The 12,397-nt window shown below is 38.7% G+C and overlaps 2 protein-coding genes across 3 annotated transcripts; both read right to left on the minus strand.

The window, feature by feature from the left end:
* Positions 1-646: 646 nt before the first annotated feature.
* On the minus strand, positions 647-4,870 carry LOC119897394. Its single transcript, XM_038711065.1, has 3 exons — positions 3,952-4,870; positions 2,404-3,066; positions 647-1,519 (listed from the first exon to the last, which is right to left on the minus strand). The coding sequence occupies exons 1-3, from the start codon at positions 4,264-4,266 to the stop codon at positions 1,004-1,006; spliced, it is 1,494 nt and encodes a 497-aa protein (XP_038566993.1). The 5' UTR covers positions 4,267-4,870; the 3' UTR covers positions 647-1,003.
* Positions 4,871-5,683: 813 nt separating this feature from the next.
* On the minus strand, positions 5,684-9,382 carry ino80e (INO80 complex subunit E). Of its 2 annotated transcripts, none has more exons than XM_038711067.1 (8): positions 9,293-9,382; positions 8,928-9,010; positions 8,742-8,812; positions 8,595-8,647; positions 8,388-8,469; positions 7,465-7,582; positions 7,035-7,133; positions 5,684-6,496 (listed from the first exon to the last, which is right to left on the minus strand). In XM_038711067.1, exons 1-8 carry the CDS (start codon positions 9,318-9,320, stop codon positions 6,290-6,292), a joined length of 741 nt encoding a protein of 246 aa, XP_038566995.1. In that variant the 5' UTR covers positions 9,321-9,382; the 3' UTR covers positions 5,684-6,289. The 2 variants fall into 2 exon arrangements, with proteins under 2 accessions (XP_038566995.1, XP_038566994.1); XM_038711066.1 differs by lacking the exon at positions 9,293-9,382 and adding an exon at positions 9,188-9,271.
* Between the last annotated feature and the right edge of the window lie 3,015 nt (positions 9,383-12,397).

A 12,397-nucleotide genomic window follows, 5' to 3' on the forward strand; every position in this document is an offset into this window, starting at 1 on the left:
AATACCAGCAACAACAACTATTGATGGAAAAAAGTATACAGATCATTAATTGCATTAAAGTAAAAGCTATATATATATGGGTAGTCTCATCTTTAGCAACACCCTATTTCATAAACTGAATATAACTTTGCATGTAAAATCTTAATCTGTAAAATAGCTAGTAACTACAGCTGTTAAATAAATACCTCTTTAATGTACTTATGTACATTAAAAATAATTACATACTCATTTGTTTGTTTGCAGGTTGAAATTTCATATGAAAATACATGTTAATACATGACAAAATACATGACTATACATGATAGACCAACAGCTCACTTCTAAAAACCATGAGATTATAAGGACTGGTTGCTGAATCTTAAATGTATAAAGTCATAGAGGAAAAACTGGGAGAGCACCTCCGTGACATTGTTTAATATGCCACACGGACATTTCTGAAGTTACGACACATCTGTGTGGAATATTAAACAGTGTCATGTCCTAGTTTGAATTTATTAAATTTAAAGAACTATTAATATGTAAATATTGTTTTGTTATTTGTGGTATCATGAGCATTTACAGAAAATGACAAAACAAATGAATGTCTTGTTTTGATGGGGGAAACAGTTCCATTACATAAACATATAAAAAGACAAAAACAGCACAATAAGCCAGCATTCTCTTTTATTCAAATGTACATGTAAGCAAACATTTATCATAACAATTATCATACAAGAATTGCTTTCAATAATTACATCCGAAAGCCTTGTGCACAGTGTTTTTAAATCACAGTTGGGTCACTATATCCTAGCTCTCAGATACAGCCAGCCACAGTGAAGTGTAAGCCCTACAGTAAATGGACATTTCAAGAACAACTACGGCATATCAGATGACATCAAATTTAAATAGTTCCCCATTTTTCACACTCTTACGTGCTAAAGAAATTTACAAACCAAAACTGGACAAAACATTTGGAAATTTTTGTTACTATCGTCAAGTGGAGTCTGGATTTTCCCTCCACTTTTCACCCTGACTCCTGCCCAAAACCCTCTCTTACATCAACAATAAATGTATCCACCATCCCCATTATTAAACCCCCTCCCAGCCAAAACACATTACCCACCCCATTTTTACTTCTCCACACCAGCCTCCCAAACCCGCCACCTACAGCTTCCGCCTGACCCCCCATCTCTGACATCACTGTTCTGACATATCCCTCACTCTGTTCCCAAAGCCGCCCTCCAAAGAACTCGATCACCCACCAACCATTATCCACCACGTCACCAAATATCCCCACTGTGTCTCCAGCCAGGGTCCCCATGCCAGTGACCCCAGTGTGGCAGCTGTCCAGCAGGGCCCCCAGCATGGAGGAGGTGCAGAAGTAGACGCCAAAGAAACAGGTTTCCCCAATACCCAGTAGTATTTCTGCAGCTGAGCCCATCAAGGACAAAAGGTCAGAGATAAAGAGGTGGAGCAAGGTGTAGATGTCTCCAGGCAGGGCTGCCAGAACTCCAAGGTCTTCCTGAAGAACGTATGTCACCTGAGTAAAGATAATACAAACACTTTTTAAGAGAAGATAAAAAAGGTGTGAATAATGAATTGATAGAATGAATTCAGGGAATGTAATGAGTTAACGCTTCCTACTGGCCACACCTCATTCCAGTCTCTGGGAGGAGCAAACTGGAATGAGGAGATTTATGAAACAACTGAAGATATTAAAATACAAATGTTTCTCTACAAACTACACAAACTAAAACTGTTTTTTTAAATGACGCTATAAACGCATTAATTTCTGCTGTAGAGTTGGGCATTTTTACAAGAAATAAATATGTTTGCAGTCTGGTAAAAAAAAAAAAAAAAGGGGTTTAAATTGGTCCCTATAGCTAATTTCCCCCTCATGACAACTGTACGTGGGTGAATTTTAATATAAGTCATCCATTTAAATTATAGTAAGGCTTAAAGTTATGCATAATTAAGGTCGCTTTGACTGACAGGTGGGTGACCTCTCAGGTGGCTAGCCACTATGTGGATCAGCCACCAGGCTTCATTCAGCCCAGCCCAGTTCCACCTTTGCCCATTTTGGATTCCGGAGCAGCCAACATTGGGCATCACAACGGCTTTTCAGGATCCTATGGGTGAAGTCATGGACACTACATCCAGGTTTGGGCAGGCTCTCTGCAGTTGCATTATGGGTGTGGAATTCAGTATTTTTGGAGTTTGACCCATAATAGAGGATAAAAGTAATCTCATCTGCATCGATTTTCACCATAAATTTATTTTCCGTGTGTCCCTCACATGAGACAGATCTTGTCTCTTGTTAGCCTTATGGAAGTGTAATTCAAAATTGCTGGAGTACACCTTTAAGTTAAACATTTATATAAAAAATATAAAATAAATTAAAACTATGTCAATCACTTGTATCACCTGTCCAGGTAACTGGGTGATTGTGGAGAACACAGGCCGCAGTGGAGCTGTAAGGATGGAGACGGTGGTGGAAAGGACGTAGACTAGAGTGCTGCTGGAATTGTCATCTGTCTCTAGTTCATCCAGAGTTTCAGTTGTGCTTGAATCTACATCTTCAGATCCAGTGTTTTCACCAGTAAGTTCTGCATCCAGCTCTTCTATATTTCCAGGGAGCCCATCAGTGTGAAGACCCACTCCAATTCCAACAGCCTCTCCATCTGCTCCTCCACAGCCTTCTGAGAACAGCTCTGCCACTCCTAGTGTCTCCTCCAGCTCTTTCACGCTCACTTGTCTCTCCCCCTCCCCTGTCTCTCTGATTAACCCCACACTGAAACCACTCTTCCCTTCTGGGGCAGCGCAGCACACTGCAGACCACAGTGGCTTAGTCTGACACTCCTCGTCTCCATCCTCAGCAGCCCCAAAACCTCCGGCCCCGGTCAGGATGTAGAGATCACCGCCTAAAGTGCTGCACTGGGGTGTGAAGGTTGACAGAACCAGTGTTGTGACTGTTGCATCCCAGTGTGTAAGCGGGGAGTCTGTAGGCGAGACAGGGTGAGATGGATCTCCACCTCCTCTGAGAAGGGCTGGGACTGCTATTTTAATGATGTCTTCTTCTTCCTTTGTCTGGCAGATAAAATCATCAAAATCAAGTGTTAATGTGTGAATTACAATATATGCAAGTGTACACTAGTTATAACCCACCATACAGATACTTGAGCTAGTATGTTCGATCATAAATCAATACATTTTATTTAACTGATGATTTTCAAATGTTCATCAGTTCTGTGGTTATATTAAATGTCTATACAACACTTGAAAAATAGGACAAATGAGAAATGCATTGTTCCTGTTTTACTTCCGTTATATGCCAACAGTCGACCTATTGGTTGGGAACCACTGGACTGGTTACATGATAAATTGGAGGGGTTGTTAGATGATTAATGATGTGAAGAAAAACACAAATGTGTACTTATTTTTTGGAATTTTTAATAATCTTTGCTCTTCTCTAAGAGGTACTTTTACCTCTCAGGGCCTAGAACAGTTATTTAAATTACATAAAATTTAGAGAGGAAATGTCTTGTTAGATCTGCTAACAACACAAAGACATATAAGGCACCCACTGCTTTTTGTAAGAGGTCACAATCCTAAAAAGGTTGCAAACCACTGGTTTAATTTTTAACAATACATTTAATGTTATTAGCTTTTCATTAATCTGAAAATGAACTACTAACTATATCTATCAGATAAACATAGTGAAGTAAAAAGTACAATATTTTATTCTGGGTGGAGTAGTAATAGTCTATAAAGTAACATAAAATGGAAATACTCAAATACTCCAAACTGAATGTACTTAAGTATGGTACTTGAGTAATTGTACTTAGTTACTTTTCACCACTGGTTTACTGCTTGCATGCACCAGTCTGTGATTTTGCACTGTACTTCATTATTCAAATCCACCATTCAAAACAGGTAGTACTACTTTAAATAGCATGACAGATGCATTCTTACCACAAGCTCTTCCCCCTCCTCCCCCCCTCTCTCTGTCCATCCATGGCTGAGATGGAAGGCGGAGTAGACAGCTGTGTCACAGGTCGGTTTGGACAGAGTGGCAAACTCCTGTCCCCCAGGCAGTCTGTGGCAGAGTGGTCGCAGCAGCGGTCCTTCAGAGGCTCCCTGAGGAGGCGTCTGTCTGTAGAAGCAGTTGCTGCAGAGGCTGAAGCCTAGCTCTGAGTTGTCCTCAGCTGGAAGAGACAGGCATGGGCCCAGCACTGCCAGCAGCCAGACAGCCGCAGCGGCTGCACTGACAGCAGCAGGATACAGCATGGTGGTGGTGAGCTCAGCAAATCCCCCCCTCTCTCTCACACACACACTCTCACACAGAGCAAGAGGGAGAGGCTTATAAATTATCCAGTGGTTTCCGTATATAGATGGAAAAGATAAGGTGGCCAAGGGTGGCTTGTTGTTTTTTCTCACTCGCTCCTTGTTTTCTCCTCCAGTTTGTCTCCAACCATGGCTGTTCTGTCAGCTGTATTCTGAGAGACAGAGTGAGCCTGTGTTGCAGGCACAATCTTGCTTACGCCTTCATTTCCCTTTCCCTGACAACCTCACTCCCTCTCTATTCCACCCTCTTTGACTCTTCCTCTGACTGTACCTCCACTTCACCCCTCCCTCTTATACTCTCTATGGCTACACCTTTAACATTGCTGTCAGGTACACAAGCCAAACCCATTAAAAGCTTTCAATTACCTGTAAGTCTGCATTCCCATACAATGGTCATTGTACTAGGTTAGTCAATTGAGTGTTAGACACACTCTTGTCGTCCATTCCTGGTAAACGCTCATTCCTGAAAGTGCTGACTCTGTATCAAATCCAACAGCTGCTTTGAACTGCTTTGAATCAAGCAGAATTTCTCCCTTGAAACTTAAAATGTGAGCAACTGAGCTTTATATTTAACAATGTCAGTTCATAAAATCCTCCTTAAAACTTAATCCTGAAAGTGTCAAAGTCATGGGTCATTGTCTCACCCAGAGTACAGCAATTCTTGAAATCACCCTTTCCAGACAAAACAGACTCCTATTCCTGTCTTGCAGGTTGTAGCATGCTTTCCTTATTATAAGAAACATGCCCGTTGAGACATGATGATGTTGGCACTGACAAAATCGTTAGGTATCAAAAACAGCATTTCACATATAATCTTACAACTTAGCCCTGTGCATGTGTAAGCAAAGTGAGCATAAATAATATGAAACTGTCTTTTTAACATCTAGAAGAGGTGGAATCCAGCCAGGCTGCCTTCATATTGCTTAAGAGTGAGAGTTATGGGCAACATGAGCCAAGCATACCCCTGGGCTTATTTCAAGAATGGTATCAGGATTCATTTGCAGAGGTCAAGCAAGCAAAGAAAAACATGTACAATACCAAGCATGAACTAGGTCTACATGAGCTGTCCTTTTCATCTCCTGCATTCAATAAACATTCACACAGACGGCAGCATACCTGAGTGACTGATTATAGCTGTGGAATGAGAGCTTTAGGGTGTGATGTTTTGGGTAGGGCACCAAGTTATACTACAAGGTGTGTTCAACATTTTTACTGCTTTTTAAACATCTAAAATGGTGTGATAAGAAATATTTTTAGACAAACACACAACAGCCCACACCATTTTTTTAAAGTAAAATGGTCCATGTAGGATATTGTCAGGAGAATCTACCTAACACACCATTTAACTTAAAACAAAAACTTTTAGCCATCTGAAATAATTTTATTTATTCTCTGACACAAACAATTTGACAGGATCATCTCCATTAACATGAAGTAGCTTTAATTCTTGGTGTTTTGTAAAAACATTAACTTAGTACAAATGACAGATGTAAAAGCTGCCCGTAACAAGCAAAGATGACCTAACATTGAAACACAATTGAAACATGTATATCATAATAAACAACTTAAATTGACTACAGCATTTAAACAATACCAAGTACGAGATTACGGTTATACAATGCAAAACAAATGATCAAAAACTCACTTTGTGCAGGACATACCTAGTTGTAGTCACAGTTTGTAGGATGCTAGACTGTTTGGACAAAAAATGCCCATGGATTTTTCTTAAAAAAGTACAACCCAAGATTTAATCCATAACATAATATTGGAAAATCACATTTATCTGTGAGATATTTTAGACCGTGATGCTGCAATTAAGCGAAAGCCCACAGGGGGGAGCTTGGCTCCCACTTTGAAAATATATAATGGGCAACAGAGTACAGAAAATACATTTAGTCACAATTGTTCACTCACTCACACACTCACAATCCCCTGCTTATAAATACATCTAAACACACACTCAGGCTCACTCATTAGGGATGTCAATGACTAGTTCAGCCTCGTCTCCCTCCCCTCTGTCTTCATCTCCTCGATCGCTGTCTCCATCACTCTCTCCCTCCTCCTCAGCTGCATCTCCACTAAGCATCTGTCTGGGAACCCAGCTGAAGGGGCCGCTGGCTGCAGTAGGCGCCACGGGGGCTGATGGGTAATTAGCTGCCATTGGGGCAACAACCTGAAAGAAATTTAGAATAAAGCAAAAAATTTAATTTTGAGAGGGATGGAGATATGATGGAGGCAAGAGGGGTATGGATGGATGGCTGCATCACAGATGTACAGAGTAAATCAGGACAAAGCATGCAGCATGTATATGAACTTAAAGACATACTGACCAGAAGGTCATTTCAGCACAGTGCCAAACTTAAAATGGCTTAGGGGACTGAATTGTCTACATCATTGTCCTGAAATGTCATTATTAGAGGTTATATTGAGTAAAGATCAGAACAAGACTGTTAATATAGCAAGAGTTTGTCAACTATGCCACAAAGTAAAATGAACCAATACAGAGTTTTTAGACTCCCTAAGGAGAACATAAAAGTAGACACATATGCATATATACTGTGGCCAAAATATAACCTACTGTGCCATCTAATATAAATGGCACATTCTTATACAGGATGTGAGAAGTAAGCAATATATCTGAATAATTATTATCATTGTTATAATTATTATTACTACATCTGAGCATCTTATTTTTCCTTTTCCTCTCTCACCTTCCCAGTAGTCTCTTTCTTGTTTTTAGGCGTCTTTGTTTTTCTCTCTTTCTTCATTCGTTCAGCTGGTGGAGCCATATACTCTGGTGGGAAGGGCATCTGCCCAACACACACGCAGGCCCCAAAATTGCCAAATGACCACACAAACACACATGCACACAGGCATTGGCAATTTACAAGACAGACACACACAGCAACAACACAAAAAACACAGAAGAACACAGAAAAATGAACATTGCAAGGACATTATAAGTATCAAACAAAAAACAAACAAAGGAAAAGATAATCCAGACTTTGTGGATAAAGTGACAAAAGAATGAAATTATATAAATAATGACAAATAAAAACAGGGATTATGTTTGCTGATGAAGAGACGACAGTGGCAGCTATGTTACTGTTGCTGACCGCACTAAGGGAGATGCAAACTCACAGTGTTCAGGTAGGGTCCAGAGCCCGATGACTGTAGGGGATTTACACCAGGACGGGACAACAGGGAGAGATGAGGGGAAGATGATGAAGGAATACACGCCCCAGGACTACTTCTTCGCCTGAAAAGAATGCATGGAAAATTAAGAGAAACTCACTGTGTGGGGTATAACAGCAAGAGCATTCAGAGCGCAAAATGTTTTGTCCACATTGGTCCATTTGATTCAATAGGCCGTAACAAGCCAGCTTAATTTAAACAAACATAATTTTCTCTATGTGCTGGCCTTTGTACACACTAATTCAACACTTCTCTAAAAACAAAACAAATGTTTCCCAGAGTGGCTAAATTTGAAAAAGCCAGCCTCACGTTTAATTGTGGTCAAGGAAAACAGATATTTTGGAAAATGATGATGCCTGGAAATTCATCAGCTAAAAAGAAGAAAAGAAGCCCTGATAAAAATTTAACTAGCATCAAACAGGAAGACTGTTTATAATTATCTAGAAATTACTTGCACTGACTTAAGTCAGTGCAGGATGTCCAGCACAAATAACAAATTACCAGAAAATTGTATCTTGCTTTCTTTGCACACTAACTCAAGACTTAAATGTGAATAACACAACACTTAACCCCTAGTTGCTCTAGAGGAGTACGACCTCTGATAAATATATAGCAATTGTAAGTCGCTTTGGATAAAAGCGTCAACTGAATGTTTTGTAATGTAAAAGTCCACAAAGATGGGAATATTTTATAAATACACATATTGATTGTTCATATTCATTTGCACTATTCATAGTACAAGCAGCAGTGAAAATTCTGTGGTTGGTGAAAGACAAAGTGCTGAACTACTCAAGGTATTGATGATATCAAGAGTTACCCTGAGCTAGTTGGTCAAATATTTGTATTTTATGTTAAAATGCCAATCTTACTTCTTTGCTACTTCTCGTTCTCTTTCCCTCTCACGGGGTCCTTCTCCTTCACTATTTTCTGAAGAAACTGTTGCATCTGAATCTGGAACAGAAGACAAGAAAACCTGAACCAACAGTATAGTCGACTGCGTACAACTGTGACACAACAAATGAAAGCATGGCATGGTAATAAACACTTCATTCTTTAGGATGAGGTGCAATAACTACCTGAGGAATCTTCATCGACTCTCTCATACTGCAGCAGTCTGTCCAAAAGGAAGCTAGATAACAAGTGCATGACATTATTTATTTACTGCACGCACATAATATTATTGAACATCCACACATTTTCATGTACACACAATGTAATCTCACCTTTTGTCCCTGGAAACTTTGAGAAGTTTTCTCTGTGCTCTCCTCAGCTCCTCCTGAAAGCATTCCTGTTCCTGGAAAAGGGCAACCAAACACGGAATCAGAGCAGACAAGGAGATATGTGTATGTAAAAAGACGATATATGATTGCTCAAGACTGACCGTTCACAGTGAAAATGATTTTACTCACATAAACAAGAAATTTTAATTTTCGTTTGAGATTTTTGTATTTCCGCTTATAGTCGACTTCGACGTCTGCTTGACCGTTCATTTCTGAAACGCAGCATGCAAATGATGAAACAATGAAACCTACCGTTTGTTAACAGTTGAAGTTATATGCTGCAGCTACTTTTCCTAAAACACACTGCATGTGAAACGACATAACGTTACATCGGTGTGATGGACTGAATAAGGTAATGTATGCTACGCTAGTTAAAAACATTAGCTTACATATCTAGCTCTCACAGACATCTACAAATGTACATCTTCATTTATTTCATATGCAAGCATGATTTCGATGAATTGCAAGTCTATATTTAAGAAAAGCCCTGATACCTCTTATTTGAGTCTGTCTGTGCGACATACTCTTGTTTACTTTCGTGACGTCGTTTCCATGCGTCGTGATGGGCGGGAACTTCTTCTTCTTCTTTTGGGGTTTTAACAGCAGGTGGCAGCCAGCGTGTTATGTGCGTTATCGCCACCTTCTGCTTCTGACCGTGGACATCAGAGAAAATTCTCCCTGATACTGATTCAATGTCCTAGCTATTCGTCTACTTACGTGGGAGCCAGTGATGAAAAGAAAGAAGGTCTGCAGTAAAATCATGCATCTGTGGGGTCTCTAATTCATTTATCAGCAACCATAATTTTGAATCACAAGTAATGTATTTTTCATTGTAATTAGTACCTACTATTCTTTCAGATAAACAGACTTACATGCATGGGCGTAAATCTCTCACAATTGGGGGGGGGGGGACAATAAACATAAAATTTCACAAGAGCAATTTTTGAGGGGAACACAAATAAAATTGTACCAGGATACGTGTACACAGAGAGAAGTCTTACTACTCTTTTTCTGGCCAACAACACAAAGCAATAATTAAATATTAAATATGACTTAAGTTCATAGGTTAACCATACGGCCATATTATCCTAGTCCTCTAGGCTACATAGTAATTTAGGTTTCTTCTGGGATAGAGGATGTCTCTTACATACACATACATACATATATATATATACACATACATATACACATATATATGTATAAATATATACGTATATATGTATATGTATGTGTGTATTCAGACTTTCATTCAATATATTCAGACGGACAAACTTTATATATATATTATTTCCTAAATGGCATGCCATAATATACATAAATATATACATATATATATATATATATATATATATATATATATATATATATATATATATATATATATATATATGAAACACCAATGTCCCGACAGTGACTTCAGGATGTGTTAAAGTAACAACAAATCTTTTATGTGATCATGACCATGGCACATGGAACAATAAACACAACTCATTCAAAAAAAAGATGGCTTGAGTGAATTTACTTTCCGTGATTGAAAGCAGCTTCTTTCATATAACTCCGTGAAAGTGTGACGTATCAACCTGATTTTCCCCTGTTCTGTTAAGTACTGTGGACTGTATGTGCTGAGGTAGTTTGGCATATCAGACTTGTATGGGTTCTGAGAAAATCGCTGTGTTTCATTCGTCCCACGATTGCGTGTGTGAGAGAGGGAAATGTTGAATCACGTAATAAGCAATGATCTCTCTCTCTCTGTCTCGCTTGCTCGCTCTGCCGGTAACGTTAGTTAGCATATTAGAGACCACCACGAAGCTCAGATTATAACTCAAACCCTGGCAGGAACCCAAATTAACAGAATTGACATACCTTGTTAAATCAAGTCTGAAATTAAAAGGATATCTTGACGGCTGGAAGTGAAGGATCTCTGGTGCTTGAGAACTGAAACATAGTCAGCTTTTCTTGGTTTATTCACATCCACCCAATGCAGATCGAAGAGTATATATATTTTGCCAACCCACCCAAAGCTTGCTCTTTGTGCTCTGTGAACATTGGATTATTAGGTGTTATTATGATTGTAAAAAAGGGCATTAGAATCATATAGCCTACTTTTAAATGAAAGACAAACATTTAACAAAAACAAAAAGGCAATTCATTAAGTTGAAACTGGTAGAACTCAATATGTTTCTGTGAACAACCATCGTTCATTAGTCCTTAACTTACGCACAGGGGTACCACAAGGATCGATACTTGGTCCGCTTCTATGTAGTCTATATATTATTGATTTGCCATCAGTTTGCCCTGATTTCAATACACTAATGTATGCGGATGACACTGTTATTTATGTGCATGCCAAGACAAAACATTTGGCTGCTGTCAAACTAACCACAGCTATGGATCAGATCACCGACTGGCGAAATCGTTCGTGTCTTCAACTAAATTTAGAGAAAACTGTGGGAATGTTTATCACAAAGAGACAATGTAACACTGTGGCAAATATAACGATTTCAGGTCAAAACATTAAGATTGTGCCACAATTTAAGTATTTGGGCATTACTTTTGATTCTAATCTTTCTTTTAAAGCACATATTGAGAAATTGTGCAATAGGGTAAAGTTTAGCTTAGCTAATATTAGATATACTCGAAACGCACTTACTTTTAATGCTGCAAAATTATTCATGGGTACATTGATTGTGTCACATCTAACATATTGTTTGACAAGTTGGGGCCAAACTAATAGCTCATCACTAAAGCCACTAGCAATTCTTTACAAAAAAACTCTTAAAGTTCTGGACCAGAAGCCTAATAGTTCACATCATTGTATTATCCTTAATAATCATAAACTGTTGAGCTGGGAAGACGTAATCAAATACAAAAACATTTGTTTGATCTACAAAATTTTGCATAATATTGCTCCTGCTCCTTTTAACTCATTCATAATTCAACGTAATAATAGCAGTCAGACTACCAGAAGCACCACACGAGGTGATCTTCTAATCCCATTTAGGAAAAGTACATTTGGTCAATTATCATTTTTTGTTAAAGCAATACAAAACTGGAACTCACTGCCACTACAATTAAAGACATACATACGTATTCCACCGTTACTATATACCTTAAAAACTGTCCAACAATTACAACTGTACACATTAATTTGATTGTTGTGATATGTATTTGATGTGACATGGTCATGGTACTGCAATTTGACTTCTGCCGCCTGCCTCAATGTTATGTCCTGTATATGCTTCAATATAGCATTTGTGTGAATATTCTTCGTTTAGATTTGTACTGTTTTAATACATGAATAGTTTTTTTGTGTGTGTGTGTGTGTGTGTGTGTGTGTGTGTTTGTCTCAATTGTGTGTCACCCGCTTAGTATGTCTACTTTCTTCTGCTTAGTTTTGTTGTAAATATAATTGTAATGTATTTTATTGGATGTATGCCTATTGACAACTGGCCGGGGACAACAGTTGGAAATTAGCCGTAGAGGCTAAAGCTGCTCTTTGTATCAAAAGGGACTGTCCACGATATTATAAACAAATAAACTAAACTAAACTAAATTTAATAGCCAACGCTGATTTACAGCTGCTTTGATTCTCAGACAGG

This window comes from Micropterus salmoides, unplaced genomic scaffold, assembly GCF_014851395.1.
Source record: "Micropterus salmoides isolate LMB-PRFRI ecotype aquatic unplaced genomic scaffold, ASM1485139v1 Ms_hic_scaffold_11, whole genome shotgun sequence".
In the NCBI taxonomy this organism is placed as follows: Eukaryota; Metazoa; Chordata; class Actinopteri; order Centrarchiformes; family Centrarchidae; genus Micropterus; species Micropterus salmoides.

Coding starts and splice junctions, on each gene's coding strand:
- LOC119897394 (XM_038711065.1), bottom strand. CDS start 4,266: ATGCTGTATCCTGCTGCTGTCAGTGCAGCCGCTGCGGCTGTCTGGCTG. Junction 3,067..3,951: donor AGGAGGGGGAAGAGCTTGTG/GTAAGAATGCAT, acceptor TTTATCTGCCAG/ACAAAGGAAGAAGAAGACAT. Junction 1,520..2,403: donor TCACCCAGTTACCTGGACAG/GTGATACAAGTG, acceptor ATCTTTACTCAG/GTGACATACGTTCTTCAGGA.
- ino80e (XM_038711067.1), bottom strand. CDS start 9,320: ATGTCGCACAGACAGACTCAAATAAGAG. Junction 8,470..8,594: donor AGTCGATGAAGATTCCTCAG/GTAGTTATTGCA, acceptor CTTCTGTTCCAG/ATTCAGATGCAACAGTTTCT. Junction 7,583..8,387: donor GAACGAGAAGTAGCAAAGAA/GTAAGATTGGCA, acceptor CATTCTTTTCAG/GCGAAGAAGTAGTCCTGGGG.